Raw genomic sequence first — 16,417 nt, forward strand, 5'->3', positions numbered from 1 at the left:
AAGAACTTACTGCAGGATGTCACAAGCCTTTAGAAATCATTTTCCCATGTGCTCAGGGCAAAACATCTTATGCTGGATGTTGCCAGAGCACAAGTTTCCAGTGCAGCTTCCCAATTCCTCACTTAGTCCTAGTCAGCTCCCACTTTATCAATTCCACACCACTGGTGTTAGAGGGTTTGCCACATAAATCCCACAAGCGAAGTAATTGGGATTAGCATGGATTGTCAGCTCTAGACCACTTCACACTTCAGTCTCTCTCACCAGTTCAAAAGGCCCTTACTGACCTCATGTAATTAATTCTCCCCATCACCCATATTTGAAGCAAGTGAGTCTATTAGCTCCCATTTTAAAAACTGGATACTGCGGGCTGAAAGTTGCTGAATCAGACTGCTGTGCCTCAGCTTACCACTGCATTTTGTGAGCATTAGAGAGAACAGGGAGAAGCATGTAGCACCCATTTTCACAAAGGCTGGGATTTGAATTGCCCATTTGGCACACGAAAAGCCTGCTGGCTTTGCCAGATGGTTCCATCACTGACAGGTTATTGCTCAGCTTCTCTTCCAGAGGGTGTATAAAAATAGAAAAGATCAACCATCACTTATTAGTTTTCAAAATCCAAATCAATCTCCATAAATTACTCTATTTATCTTAGTGCCGGGGAACACATCTGCCACATCTCCATAAATCTCAACACATGCACTGCAGTCTTGCCTGTCACTTGCCTGTGAATTCCTCAAGGCTGTAGCCCCTCCCTCAAACAGGTAGCCTGCAGATAGTGACACCTGTACACTAAAGGGGTCCACCAGCAGTGACCTTGCTGGACCATACCACTTCTAATGTGCAGATGCACCCATAGGTTGCAGCAGCCTGATCCCAAACACATTTCTGTTAACAGCCCCAGGGCCTTCCCAGCAAGATCTGAAACTGTTCCGACATCAAACGAACACCCCGTAAAACATTCTTTAAAAGTGACCTAGAAAATTACTACACCCAGTGAGGGTGCCAGGCAAGGAACCTACTTTTCCACCTTTGCTGCAATAAAGCAACTAAGGATTATTTTATTTAGCTAGGAAAAAAAAAAAAGCACTTATACTGGGCAAACAGGATTTTTCTATCAAAACCCCTCTGAAAACATACAGTTAGCCAGGCAGGTTTAACTGACTCGGTTACCCCATACCTGTCGCTAAGAGACAGGCATCAAGTCTTGCTGATAAAACAGCAAGAAAGTTCTTTTCTCAGGAATATCTGTACAACAGAATGAACAAAGGAGCTTTTCCCCAAATATTTTCTGAAGCTAATGGCAATAAGGCTAAAAATTGTATGCATTTATGTGTCTCTCTTCTTTTCAAGTCACAACCTGAACATCCAGTTCTTAATAGCACCTCTCATTTATTAACACATGTGCTCTATGAGGCCTATTAGGTTTGGCTGGGAGCTCTGTTTGGACTAGCCAGCTCCATTTGGGTCTGTCACGTGTGTCTAACAGCAGAGCAGACACACCACTAACGAGCATCAGCAAGTTCAGGTGCCCCTGCAAGGCGATGAGCTGGCTTGCACAGAGCCAGCATTCCAGGTTTCTGAGTCTCCACATTTACGGAATTCCTTTCTTATTTTAGAGGCAAGAACTTGACTTTCTTTAGCTATAAAAGGAGAACAGATGAGGAGACAGACAGGCAGACTGAAAGACATTAACAGAGGTCCCAAGGGACCAGGACAACAGCTTACCCTCTGGCTTCGCAGTGTGACACCTGCAGATTTGAAGTCAGGAAACTTGATGCCAGCAGTCTCAGGAACAGCCTGAAAGAGATCGAAACAGGATGTGTTGATGGAGGAAACACAAGATTTCATATAGAGACTATCTGAAGGGGAAACACTGTTTCCTATGACAGAGAACCACCTGCCACAGCCACATGTCAGAGCTGAGGCAAAAGGAAAATCCCAAGCGATGGGCTTCAGTGGGAAAATCCCAAGCAATTCACTGAGAAAAATACTCCAGTTCAACATATCTTTGGAGAGCTCAAGCATTTTTCCTTGTTTAATTTAAATGCACTGCTCTACACAGAGCCTTACACCCATCCACACGAGCATAAACCCTAGCCCTAAATCCTACTCCTTATACTAACATATGCATATTTGGACAATATCCTTATTTAACTTAGGGCCATTTCACTGATTAAAATGCCCAGTAATTCCCCAAATCTTGGCTTTTCATTGCAATTTCTCTAAGGAATGAGCTGAGAAACCTCTGATCTGTACGGACACGCGCCCACTGATGAGGTTTCAAGGACTGCACCCCTCCAGGGAGGCCTGCTGTTTATACACATTGCCATTTGACCACTCATTAGATAGTTTTCTTTCTTCCCCACTTCACATTTTAAGCAGAGCAATGCAAGGCAGCAAACTTCTAATGCTACTGCTGCTAGACAATAGAGCATTTAGTTGGATTTCAACAAAATGGAAAAAAAAAACCAAACAAACGCAGTCCCTTAAAATATGCACCGCTGAGCAAAGCACAAGGTGAGGAAACTTTTAAATGATTCAACCAAGGCATCTGCAGGGCCCTGTGCACTGACTGGTGTGGAGTCCCCTGAATGGGGCAGCGATACTCATGATTCAATTTAAGAATAGCCACAATCTCTGCAAAACACATACTCAATCACACTGTTCCAAAAGGAAGAGTCCCCTAAAATCTCCCAATTTCTTCGGAGATGGTGTTCTCCTGCTGCTCCCACATTTCTCTGCAAAAAGGCTCTGCGGGTTGCTCTTTGTTCATTCCGGACAGGGCTGAGACAACCAGGGCTGCCCCAAGATCATAAGAGATGCTGAAGGCCAGTGACTCAATTCCTCAAGTTCCCTGCCAATGACTCTCACATCTCTATCAGCTCTCTCTCTATGTCATGGTCTCGAGGTTGCACCTTGCTCTGCATGGCCAGGCATTAAGATTTTTTTCAGTTATCTGTGGTCAGTCCAATAAACAGAGGCCCCAGGAAGAGATTTCTAAACATAACCATGGTGGGAAAAGTATTCCCTAACTACCAACAAGGCTCATGAACTTGTAGGGATCACTTTGATTTTGGGTAGAATGTAGCCTCCTGCTTGGATTATTACAGACAAAGAAGGCTGCAATCAAAAACCAATTCTCGCGGATTCCTTTGGGTGAAGGCTGGCTTTCAGACACCCCCGAAATCTGCCCCCCAGCCTGTTGCTGAGCACCCTGACACGAGCAGTGAGGGGGAAATCAGCATCATTGGCTGAGCCAAGACAACTCCGACTGCGCTCGGCGCATAAGCAATTAAATGGGTTCTTTTGCCTGGCGTGCCTGTACATGCTGTAAACGCTTCAACCTCAATTGACTCTTTGGTAAATGATTTTCCTTTGTTGAAATGATGCTGATGCAGCTCCCGATTCAAATTCTTAGTTAAAATGCAATTTTTTTCTTAACATTTCCCGGCTATAGTTGGTAATTGACTCCTAATGGACTCTGTCATGGTTGAAATGATGCTAGTGCAACAACAGAAACTGCTTCTCTGTCCACGCCGGCGTGCCTATACACTATATGCCTGCAGACAGGCACCAGCCAAAAGGCAATATTTAAGGCTGGACTCCCTCACCTTGGCATCCTCAGCATCTTTCCAGCCTCATTATTCATCACCACCCTTTTTCCATTATCACTAAGGATGAGCTGCTTTCTTTAGAGGGAGAAATGCCAGCCATGGTTGAGCTTTACCAGATCAACCCTCGAGGGAATTCAATGCACAGGGCGTCCTGTGATATTATATTAATTACACAGAGGGGCGGTGGGGCAACCAAAACAATGTTTTAAGGAAGTGGTGGCCATTAGACACACTTCATCAAGCAATTACTGTCTAGCATTCACTCTCCACTCCCTGCAGACTCTTTTGGAGGACAATGACACAAGTGCTCTCTGTTCATAAGGTGGAGGGACAGGAATTCCCAGGGTCTCACTGGAAACATCTGAGATTTTGTGACAGCCCTTTTTTAGTGAAGGTGCTGAATTTAGTTCAGTCCATGCTGTCATCTTTCCAGAACGGGAAATTAAGGTAACATCAAATGTGAATTGAAACCTGTGTTCTGTGCTCCTTAGACTTTAGCTCAGCTCAGGGAGGAATAAGAAGCAATAGTTCCTGGAATAGGAGAGTCTCCCAGCAGGATCAGGAGAGGGGCATGTACTGAGCTTGGGGAGATGCTGCTGAGACCCAGGAGTGGGAAAGGAAAGGGAAACCTGGACTAGAAAAAGAAGACAGGTGAAAGACACCAGGTTTGTGGAATAACCCTGCACAGCAGTACAAGAATGCACCTGGGAGAAGCAGGGAGACAGACACTTCTCCTTGCCATGAGGCATGAATGGCTGGCATCATTTTATCCCATTTCTCTGAGATGGAAAGGGAAACAGGACTTAAACTGGCGTTTTTCAAATGGGAGAGAGACAGAGAGCACACCAGAGGACTCTGACAATGTCTGCCTTGGACCTATCTGCCTTCCAAAAGACATAACCAAAAAGGCACCTGCCAGAAGGCAGCCAGCAGCTACTCCCCAAAAAAAAAATGCTGAGGGCCTGATCCCAGTAGGATTGCTGAAGGAAACACGTTACCAGCCAGAGCATAAGCAGGGGAAAGTTAAAAAAATAAAAAATTAAAAAAAAAGATAAATGTTTACAGGCTTCTCTGTCTCCTTCTTCTGTGGCAGCTTCTTCTTGGGAGCCTTGCGCTCAGCACGTCTCTGCTCAGTGGTGGTGTCAGCAGCTGTGATGAGCTTCTGCAGGTCTTGGGTTCTCTTTTCTCTCTCTTTCTTCCTGGTTTCAATTTTGCGGAGCTCCTGGATGAGGTATTCTTCTTCTGCCACCTGCAGAACAGAGCACGAAAAAGCAATCAGAGCAGCAGAGGAGGCGAGCAAGGCAAGGAGGCCATCTACCGGTAACAGCTCTGCTTTGTGCCAGCCTGGAAACCACTTTAAACTCTTAGTTATCTTGGATTTGCAGAGCACACTATGCTCCACAGCCTTACCCTGCATCTATGACAATGCCAGCCTACGAACTGGCACGTACTGTCCATGATGTGCCCTTCAGCAGCATCTGAAAACGACTAATCCCACCTCCAGACAAAGAGACGGAGATTGCAGATAGAAGAGTAAAAAGCCCAAATATACTGTAGTTACAAATGCAGTGTTGGGAAAAGCTGGCAGCCCTCCCCAGACGTAGCATGTAGAACCTAGAGTAGCTGTGCTTAGTATCAGTACACCTATTAATGTGGGAAGGACAAGTAGACTCATTACACATATGAACTTGTCATTAGAGGGAACTACTAACAGAAAAGGATGCTCTCTCCCAGACTTTGGCAGGGGGGAACAGTTCCTTAACCTCTAAACCCTGGGATTGTTACACAGCATCAACAAAGAGGAGAACTAAACATGCAGATTTACAGTCTTTGATGTTTTCTGGCAAGATTTTTATTCTAAAGGAAATAATTCTTTCTCCATAGGACTCAGGGACTCATATAAATAAGGACACCGATCTGAGAATTTCTTTCTATTCAGAGGACTAGTCCAGTAAGTGTCACAGAGAAGGTGGTGGCAGTTACCAGAGATCTTAACTCTGCTCACCTAGCCCCCGATCCTGCATAGTCAGATTTCTCAGTTACTGTCCTTTTGTGTCCTTAAAAATGACATGAACTCAACAACAAAAGCAATACTTAGGTGTTGCTCTTTTCTTGTCCCGTCTTTCTTTCCCTTTCCTACCCCTCTGGCCTATTTCATCCACCTACTGATTAAATTTATCATAAATCTTTTGGAGCTGTGCTGCTCTCTTCCCCAGGTTACCTGTTCTGGGGTCCTGTTGTACAGCCTTTCCAGTTGCTCCTTCCTTCGCCTCTCATGGCCAGCATCGAAGACTGGGATTTTCAGGTCTGTGCCTGGAGCCGCACGAATATTGGCCAGCTTGGCACAGATGTGATAGTATCGTTCCTTCAGGTCCTCCACTGATCTTTTCTATGGAAGATATTACAGAAACACAACATTATGGAAGAACCAAGCAAAACCTTGTGCAGTAGCCAGCTCAGGACCACTGGCTGAAGGATGTAAGCATGTCAGACACTGCCTGGGAGGAGAGCCTTGCCAGTCCCAGTGGAACCACAGAGATGGGGGGATTTCTCAGTGAACTGTGTGAATTAACCGTCATGAATTCACAGTTCCTGCTTTAAAAGCACCCACAGAGAGTCCAACAATACAGTTGAGGGTTAGAGACAATACAGCAACGAAGCACTCTCAGATAAAAGGATGCAAGATAGTTGTCTCAAGAGGAGAAAACCTGCAAAAAGGAAACTGTGACAAATGCACAGGAGACCTCCCCTGAGCCGTTCCAGACAATGGCCATTCAAGCCATAACCAAGAAGGTATCAGCTGCAATGATTTGTTGTTGCCCATCATTATATCAAGTCTGAGCTGCATTGCCTTACTCCAAGCACCAAAGATGTTTGGGCTGCTCAGCTGGGCAGACTCTTATTCCACTTTGCTACAGGCTCTTCACATGAGCATTCCGGAGTGTAACAAAAAGCACTGCATTTGGAGCTGTTCTGTAAGTCACATCATTCCCCTGTGTCACCAGGAGACATGGAACCAGTAGCTACAGGAGATTTACAATCATGACACCAGAGTTGCATCTTTAGACCACTAATAGACCCTGCTTCACAGCAGAGATGAAGAAACCTGTACCAGGTCAGACCACAAGTCAGGAGCAGCACAAGGGAAAAATCCCAATACCCAGGAACCATTAGCAGATCCTTCTCCCCGAGCCTAGACTGGAATCCAGCACACCTATCCTGCCCAGCTAAACAAACTCCCCAGCTGCCTTATCTTCAAGGAACAATAAGCTGTTCCCCTGGCAGGGGCAAACCTTCTAACTTTCTAATAAAACACAACAGGGAATGAGCACAAGTCACAGTGGATTTAATTAGAAACAAAGCAAGCAGCAATGCCCTGTGCTAGAAATTCAATATTCCTTGCTGCCAATAATTCATTATTTTCCCCTAATTAAGTTGATATAAAGGGTAATTTGGTCTTTGCAGTGCAGCAAGCCCTGCACGTGCCATAACAGCAGGTTGCTAGCAGCACCTTGGCCCCCAGGACTCACCTTGAACTGCTGGTGGTCATAGCGGTCATGGATCACCACAAAGCGCAGATCAAAACGCCGAGCCAGGTCAAAGAGGTGGTCTGTCTCAGCTTTGGTCCATGCATCATCATGGAGATACATCTGGTACTCCTGCTCCGAGTAGACAGGTACCTGCACCGTCTATGCAGAGAAAAGAAAAACATGGTAGCTCTCTTGCAGTATTGTCCTTCTCACTGACAGCTGGTAAAGGCTGAGATGCTTGAGCCAAAAACATGAGTAGAGCAATGACAGGAGGGGGTGATCTCAGGGCCACAAACATGATGTTCTGGAGAGCCTACAAGGAAACACTGCCTGGGAGGCTGCAACCTATTTCAGGTGGCTGACACAGGCAGAGGTCAGCAACCCACATCCTGACAACAGGCTTCAAAATTATCAGGCTAACATGACAGTGAAACCAAGGTTCAGCCAGCCTCCCTGCATTCCTCCCATATAGCAGCACCAATACCTTGACATAAACTGCTCTGACAGTTGGCTCTACTTGGGTTGGGACATGCCCACTTGTTCGGGAAGAACGGGAAAGACAAGGAGCGTCCGATCCCAGCATTTAGCACACCTTCTGCTTTGATACACAACCCACTTCTTTCATGTTTGGTGCAGACAGTGCTATGAAGATCTGAAAGGCTGGGTGCTGTACAACTGAGGGCCACAAACTTGACAAACAACTTTGTCCGTTCCTTCCTTACCCACCCTTTCTCCAAAAGAGCCACAGGGCCAAACGGCAGTCCACCTCTCAGTGTCCCAGGTGCCTAAAAGGCCAAACCCACACCACTGTCCCCAGCCCAGAACCACTCTGCAAGGTCTCTATCCAGAACACAAGTGTCACATGAGTACTAAAGGAACCGTAAAATTACTTGATGTATTAGGGGAAGTCCTAGCACATGGTAAAGTAAAAGCACAAACAAGCCTGTGCTTTCCTCCCTTACCCCCTCCCACCACTCCTGCACTGGAACTTTGCTCAGCCTGAGGAGGTCCTGCCTCCACAAGAAAACATAATGTGCATGTGAGCAGCACTCATGCTTCAACTATGCCCTCCCAAATCCTACACCAGAAGAGTCATTCTCCATATGAGTTCTCCATGAACTCCATATAGCTCAGAGCAGCATTTCCGAGCCTTCAAATTACAGCTTCTTTAGGTCTACTGCCCTTCTTCCATCACTTAGACACAGGGGCTTCACCCAAAGGTGAAGCATATCTCTTCACTACACCTCAACCTTCAATTACCACTTCCACCAGGAGAAAAGCCATCCTACTAGACACCATAAGGATGTCCTATGTACATCGTGAAACATAAAAATATTTTCTAGAGTAGCACACATACATAAAAAGAGTCAGCAGTGTCCTCTGCAGTGGGTGGAAGGGAAGGTGGCAGATGTTTGATCAGAGAAAAGAATGGGATAAGAGCAAAGAGCAGTCCCCAAAACACTTCCTCAGCCCCACTTAACGGCTGCTCAGGTGAGAACTGCCAAGAAGTGAGAAGGTGGGAACTCATCAGATGGAAAGTTATAGCCAGCCAGGGATGACTGTAAGTTCAAATGCAACATAGCCATGAAAATGCAAATATGACCCCCAGAGAGGGATTTCCAGCAGAAACTGGCAGAGTTTCAGTTGCACAACAAGACCTTGGCAGGAATACCAACTACAGCTCTACTGACCCCTGTTCAGGAAAGATGAACTGAAATGGGAACAAGTACAGAGAAGAGCAACAAGGATGAGTAATGGGGTGGAGAGCTTGTCTTCCCACAGCAGATTGGAGGAGAAAGGAGCCCAGCAAAGGAAATCTGAAAGGGAATCTGACTGCAGGCTTCAAGTATGCTAGATGGAATGAAAGGAATACCCACGGGAAGAAAAGAACAACTGAAATAAGGACAAAGAAATTGGCTTGCAAAGAAATGCCGATTTAACATGGAAAATTTAACATGGAAATGAGAAATGGAGCAGAGACAGTCCGGAACAGCTTCTCAAGGAAGCACAGGGGCAGGAAATCCCAAGTGCTTTTCAAAAGGAACTTGATCAGTTTATGAAAGGGACTGGATGGTGCAGGACCTGAAAGAGCCAAGAAGAGGATTCAATGGCCCAGAAAACCCCTCTCAGTCCTACATTTCACACTATAAACTCACACAATGATGGGCATTAAATTAGCTGAAACTGCCCAGGAAAAATCCTGGAGCCATGAGACAGTTCTGTAAAAACATCAGCACAATGCTTAGAAATGGTGAAAAGACAAACTGAGCAGTAAAAATTATCAGGGAAATAAAGAGAAACACAGCCAATGTACAAACCTGCCATGCTTCCCTAAGTGAAACGCTCACTCCCAGTCCACCCATTTCAAAAGAAATTATATTTGAGAACAACAAGGAGGAGACAGGGCACAGAAGGGCAGATGTATGTCCAATTACAGAACACACAGTACACAGCAAGGACAATTTACTGCATCATGTAACACAAGATCTCAGAGGCATGAAATAAAACCCCAAAGCAACCGTTTAAAATTAAGAGAAGAAAGCACCTTTGCACACCATACAAAATTAACCTGAAGAACTCATTACCACAGGATATTCACAAAGCAGCTTTCTGCTCTGAGCGTACCTAGCAAGAATTATTAAACACAAATTCCAAGTTAAGAAATCCTTAAGCCAAAGATCACCACAAGCTAGGAAAAAATAGTCTGTATTAGCCCCATTCTCATGCTCTTTCTCTAAACATTTACTGATGGTAGCCAGAAACAGAATATCTACTGAGAGAGGCCTTTGCTCTGACACCAGTGAATCTGCTTTTCTATTCCTATTTCACACCCTGGATCAAGGCTCAGTATACATTGTGAAACATAAATTTACCTTTTTGGTTCTCACAATGAAGAGGAGGGATTTGGTTTGGGGACTGAAAGCCCAGAGAAAAGGCAAAGCAACTGAGCAGTGATGCAGGAGCCGGGTTAAAGAGCTTGAGCACCCAACAGGACACACTACACAGGAAAACGGGCTTATGCCAAGGGGAGCAAGAGATTCGGGCAGAGGCATCAAGTACCTGAGAAAGAACCCATAGAAGAGACTGGAAAAGTAAATAACATTCTTCTGACATAGCAAATATCTGCGAAACTCCTCATCAGTGCCTTCTACCCCCTCAACTATGGATCCACAAGGGTAAAAACTTGCTTATAATATTATATAATTGTGCATGTGCAGATGGCAGAGGTCTGTACCACTAATCTAAAGGTTGCAGCCTTGCTGAAGGCTCTTCTGTCTGTCAATTCATGGTACACGATAAAGTTAAGGAAACAAGAATCGCAGAACTACAACACCCATGTGTGGCCCCCTCTGATAAACTCAGTTGAACTCAGCCAAAAAACTGTTACTGCAGTAAAGTCTTAGAGACAATTACGTTCCCCAAGTTTCACTCAGACAGCTGGGTAGGTGCCTTGACTAAGTGAGTCACGCTTCAGACTTCCACCCTAGACATCAGAGAAGAGATACCACAGGAGGCTCTTACCAATGTCCCAGCAAGACGAAAAGCATGTCAGAGCTGGAGCCTTCTAACATATAAGGTCAACCAACCACTTAACTCTGCAGGAAGCCAGGCTTTGTTAGAGCTGATGCTCTGTGGGCTACAAACTTAAAACGTTGTATACAGTTATACGCAAGCAGAGCCTTTGTGGAATCATGTTAGCACACACTTTTTCCCCCACTTCAGATTTGCATCATGAAGGGGTTTAAATTACATTATGGAGGCACCCTAACTCTGCTCCTTCCTAACTTTGGAGGTCCTGACTTTGAAGTATAAATCTTGATGTAGTTTTCTTTGTGCATACACATGAAAGCACCAGCCATTCACAGCAGATACATCTGGGACAAAAGGCAGCAGGAGATTACAACAACACACCGTGACAATTTAATGTAAGACGCAAAGAACAGGGTACTGCACCACACTGATACCACAAGAATAATTTCAGAGGGAACGCAATGTAATTCAGCATCTGTGCTGGAAACTGGCCAAGAGGCCACAAGACAGCTTTTTGGCCACAAAGCTCAGGCAATTTTTTTCATACTGGGCAAAATAACAAGACTTACGACTTTAAAGACTCACTCAGAACAGAGTATCTTTTACTACCTAAAGCCTTTAATCAGGGGAGGATGTCGGTTAGGAACTGAATTATACGGCAGAGTGCCTCCTTACCAAATCATTGACTGCACACCTGAAACACAGAGGGCTCGAGCAAGTTCTGACCACATACTGAGCCCACTTAGCTTGAATGATCTGGAGACATCATAGTCTGTGGTCACGTGGCTGCAGGCCACACTGCAATTTAAAATTGCAAAATCTAACTCAGCCTTCACTTGTTGAAAGAACCAACTTCCTGTCTGGACATTCAAGAAGTTGACTGAAGGGTATTTTCCAGCTGCTATTTATATGCTTTTGTTTGAAAGTGCTCCCACTTACTTTATTGAACCTGGCAAAAGGGTAGTCCTTCCCTTCCTCTGCTGCTCTCCTCCAGTGGTAGAACATGGCTCCATCTTTTCTCGCTGGGTTGGTGAAAGGCATCCACTTCCAAGGCCGGACTTTCTTGGACCCCAGTTTTGCTTTGACTGTTCGATAGCCCTGAGTTGTATCACTCGGCAGCAGGGGAGGCGCATCCCTGCGGTGGAGAAAAACACTGGCTGACAAGAAGCAAGAGGCAGCCCAGGATAAACCCAAAGAGATTTCAGACTCAGAGTGGGATCTGCCACCACAATACTTATAGTTGCTTAATGCTTAAAGCTGAGTTTAAAATTTATTCCAACCTTTCACTTCCCAGACTGCATCAGGGGACAGAATACTCGGCACGGATGGGCTTGAACAGAACCATCTGGAAAGTAAACTATGCAACAGACCCCTGGGGCAAGGGCACAATCCATAACAAGCTAAATGCAGGCTCCAGTAGAACTCTTTTTGCAGAAATAAAAGCAGGTGTTATTCCCAGTTGTGAATAAAAGAGAATTAGATACAGAAGGGTAAGAACACTGCCTTGTCTGCACTAGACTATTGTGCCCGTACCAAATTCATCTCTTATGCAGAACAAACCCCCCAAATTCAGACGAGAGAAGACAGACGTGCCCCACGACTGTCTAAGAGAGAAGGGCACCACCATGAGCCATGCACAAAGGGGAATCAATGTGGGAAGCAAGACTGTCTGTGGTTTCCAGAGGATGCTGCCCTGCCACCAAAAACCCAGGCTACCTCACAACCTGCACAGATGACCATAAGCTCTTACTTTTTGTCAGAGTAGAGGAGTGCATAAACTTCTCGGTGCATTCCTTCTGGCCTCTTAAACGTCAATGTCTCTGAAGATTTCTTGGATTTTTTCTGAAACAAAAGAACTGCATTTTAGATTTAGAAGTAGCAAACCCTGAGGGAACATTAAACTACATAAGCTGGTGCTCTGTGACGCTTTTCACTTTTATCTGGTTTTAGGCACCTTGAATTTCTCCAGGAAAGTGCCTGTTCCCAGTGGAAGACACTGACAGACAAAACGTGCCCACTTTCAGTGATAACACTCACCAGTACTCAGACACTTCTTGTTGCTGATAACAAACACTTAAATTCCAAGTTGAACATCTGGCTGTGGTTTTCAGGGGCTGGTGCACTAAGCCTTTTTTTACGAGATAAGCACTGTCCTTACATGAAGGTATTAATGCATTAAATTAAGTGAATCTCTACCTTTTAGAGAAGAAAATAAGAAATGTTTTCCTACCTTCTCTTAGTTTTTGTCACTTTGTTCTGCAGAAACTTTTTTTACCAGTTGTGATCAAGCCCTTGCAGTAACCCCAAATCAAAACTATGGGTATCGTGTACAAAAGCAAACCCCCATTCCCGCCTCCGCTCTCCCATTTATACAGCAATAATTTTATTTTTTTTTAACATAGTTTCTTCATATAGGAATTCAGGGTAGATTATGCTATCTGGCACCTGAAACCTTGTCAGAACTTACGGTTTCTAAGACACAGTCTGCCTCATATCACATATACAAGTTTATAAAGTAATCAGCTTTGGATTAAGGTAGATACAGTAACAGCCACGTTAACAAGCTACGCTTTATTTAAGTGGGCCAACTTTACTGAGTAGTGCAGAGCATTTAGTCATCTTTATAACTACTAGCCACATCACTACTTTTAAATACTTGTTTATGGTATCGCTACCAACTTTTAAATCAAAATATTTTGCAGTAGTAAAACTGCAAAACACTGTATCATAAATTGTACTAAATCCGTACATTCACCTTTATTGAGCAAATTCAAAATCCCATTAAAAAAAAAAAAATCATCTACCAGCTTGGACTACAACTACTTTCCATAAAACTTCATGGCAGACATTCATTATATGAGCACCTTTTCACTCCTAATCAAACACCTTTCTCCTAACGTGTCCATCACTTTGCCCAGGAGCGATAAGGCCAACCGAGGCAGTTACTCGCGGGTCACCGCACACCCTGTTTGAACACAGGCTTCTGGAATTCCCCCAAACTTTCCAGATTTATTAAAAGTTAATATCATCAGAGCAGAGATCAGCTCAAGTAGCTCTTTTAGGAGCTGAGAACAAATTACTTGGTCCTGCTGATTTAAATGTTTTTATGCCTAGTAATTTTTATTTTAACATTCTCTGTCACTAATGGACTGGAAAGTACCTCACGGCTCTCTTGTGATTTAAAGACATCAATCTGTTTCTTTTCTAATTGAGAACAGATCTATCTCCTGAGAAAGTACTGCGCTGTTATTAGCAATTTTGTTCTCTCCATGCGATAACAGCTTATACCTTCGGTTTGATTTAGTTTCTGTACTTTGTAGAAATTCAGAATGTTTCACTCATGGCCGCAAGTGGCCTCCAGGACTCCTTCCGAAACCTCTCACTGCTCCTGCCTTTCCTCTCTCTTTCCATTAGAGTAAATCTGAGGAAAAACCCATCTTATTCTCTGTTCCAAAAGGGAGACAGGCAGCAGCACTCCTTCAGCTCTCTGCTACCTAGCAGACAAACACATCTAAGTCAAGGAACTCACCACTCGGAACACGGAGTGGCACGATATCACAGGCTGAAGCCAGCCAACGAGCTGCCCACTGGACATGCTATTCACCAACACAGCTGATAACTGGTGATTTTAACATCTCAGATTTTAAGTTACTACAACACATCAGCTTTCAATCACAGCAATTTTACTATATGTCCTATCCCCTGCAAGGCAGCCATGAAACCACTGTGCTTCTCTTCAGAGACAAGCATTTCATTGGAAGCAAGTAAAGGCACTCAGTAAGTACATTCAGGGATGGGGTGGTTGTGTATGTTTGGTTTTGTTTTGTTTGGGTTTTTTTCCTGCAAACAAATACAAAGTCTTTACTTCAATCAGACCATTTCTCTATCAGCGAGCTCCTGGGGATTTCAGCTACACCGGCTCGTTTCCAAGCACCTCCACATCTCATAACTCCTTGTGAATTGACCTTCACAGCACTTTGCAAAGCACAGGACACCCAAGACCTTGCCTGAATTTAAAATACAGAAAGCAACAACATACCATAGCATGTTACCACACAGAACACAGCACATGACAGCATACATCCTAAACAGAGCTTATTAACTTGCTCACATTCCCACAGGCAACACAGCCGAGTTCTCCCAAACCCATCACACCCCTTTCCTGCACAGGAACTTCTCCCATGGTTCAATCAAGTCAGCCGTTTTTTTCTTCTAAAACAGGACTGTGTTATATTATTTCCACCTGCTTGGGAGCTAGATAGTAAATATACTTCACACTTACTCCACAAAATGGGAACTTTAGAGACAGCTAAAAATGTCCTGGGGGCAGGCCCAGCTCACCAGGACACCACTTATACAGCTCCAGCTTAAATACTGCCCCAAATGCTACAGTGCAGTTAACTAAGAACACCAGGAACTCAGGAATGGGGCCCTCCAAACATTTCCAGATACTCCTAGGCAGCCCCAAAATAAACAGGCTATGGTAGGAACACGCTTTATTCCATCTTTTTTTCCAACATTCACCCCAGGCACCACATGCAAAGCCAGTCGGCGCCTAGAAAACAAGCAGTGTCCCCTTAGGGCGTTGCGGTTCACCTTATCCGAGTTGATGATATCCTTTTTGTTGATGGTACCCGTGTTCTCCGACTCCACGCCGCCCAGCTCCAGGATGTCCCGCACATCTGCGCCGGTCGCCATCTCTCCGCCTGCCCGCTGCCCCTCTCTGCCGCCGTCCCGTCCGTCCTCTCCAGCTCTGGGAGCCGGGGAAACAAGGGGGGCAGAGTTAGTGTGCACCTCCCGCGGGGGCTATCCCGTACGTAAACAATTATCTGTGTATATATATACACACGTGTATCTACGTACATACACTCACACATACATATACACACACATGTATATCTGCACATACATACACACACCCCGCAGCCGCCTCCCCATTCTCCCAAGGCCCAACAACGGGGCCTTCTACCCGGCCGGTCCCAGGGTCCACACACGCCGAAGCCAGGGCCCAGAGCCCCGCGACGGGGTCCCGGAAACCCCGTGGGAGGATGAGGGGGACGAATCGCCGCCATGAGGCCACAGCAACCCCGCATCGAGCCGGTCCCGCGCTCACTCACCCACCCGCGCCGGCTCCGCGGCCACCGGGACGGTGCGACCACCACAGCGGCCCGGGCAGCGCCACTTCCGCTCCCGCCGAGAGGCGCCCGGAAGTGCCCGGAGCCCTTTGGGGGAGGCACCAGGGGAAGCGGGGGGTGAGAGCGGAGGGGAGCGCGTTCGCGCCCCGCTCCCGGTAGGTCGCGGCCGCCCCGGGCTCGGCGCCGCCGGTGCTGCCTCCCCCGCGGCGGCACCCGTAGGCTCTCGGGGCCGCCGCTCTTCCTTCCCCGCCGCGGGTGAAGAGCCCGCTGCAGGTGGGACTCGCTGCCGCGCCAGGAGGTGGCAGCACAGCCGTGCTCTGCCGGAGCCCGACGGGTGTCCCCGGCGCTGGCCCCGGGCCATCCCCCCACCTCAGGCCGGCCTAGGGGTAGCCCAGTGTGGGGCAGCAGTGGCCTGCAGGACCTTCCGGGGTGCTCCTACTCTCGCCCCCCAGTTGCCCGAAGCGACAAGCCCGGGGGTCCCCTGTTCCCCAGGGTCGCTGGGCTCTGCCTGGGCCGGGGGCAAGGGCGGGCCATACAGTGCCCTGCTCTCCCGAGGGGCTTGAGGCTGACCACAGTTCCCCACAGAGCTCGTAAGGAGTTTTCCCAT

General features: G+C 46.3%; 1 protein-coding gene across 3 annotated transcripts in view; it reads right to left on the reverse strand.

Moving 5' to 3' along the window:
* The window catches only part of DMAP1 (DNA methyltransferase 1 associated protein 1), a 36,755-nt gene extending 20,904 nt beyond the window's left edge, over nucleotides 1–15,851 (reverse strand). The window contains exons 1-8 of one of the 3 annotated variants that reach the window (XM_014939369.1): nucleotides 15,793–15,851; nucleotides 15,272–15,428; nucleotides 12,426–12,517; nucleotides 11,615–11,810; nucleotides 7,145–7,303; nucleotides 5,836–6,003; nucleotides 4,678–4,863; nucleotides 1,726–1,797 (exon numbers count right to left, since the gene is read on the reverse strand). In XM_014939369.1, the coding sequence (XP_014794855.1) occupies nucleotides 1,726–1,797; nucleotides 4,678–4,863; nucleotides 5,836–6,003; nucleotides 7,145–7,303; nucleotides 11,615–11,810; nucleotides 12,426–12,517; nucleotides 15,272–15,373 (975 nt within the window). In that variant the 5' untranslated portion in view covers nucleotides 15,374–15,428; nucleotides 15,793–15,851. Of the gene's footprint in view, nucleotides 1–1,725; nucleotides 1,798–4,677; nucleotides 4,864–5,835; nucleotides 6,004–7,144; nucleotides 7,304–11,614; nucleotides 11,811–12,425; nucleotides 12,518–15,271; nucleotides 15,429–15,792 lie in introns of those variants that run through there. The other 2 variants (XM_014939370.1, XM_014939368.1) reach the window with 2 other exon arrangements.
* Between the last annotated feature and the right edge of the window lie 566 nt (nucleotides 15,852–16,417).

The sequence above is a fragment of the Calidris pugnax genome, unplaced genomic scaffold (assembly GCF_001431845.1).
Source record: "Calidris pugnax isolate Ruff unplaced genomic scaffold, ASM143184v1 scaffold18, whole genome shotgun sequence".
NCBI lineage: Eukaryota > Metazoa > Chordata > Aves > Charadriiformes > Scolopacidae > Calidris > Calidris pugnax.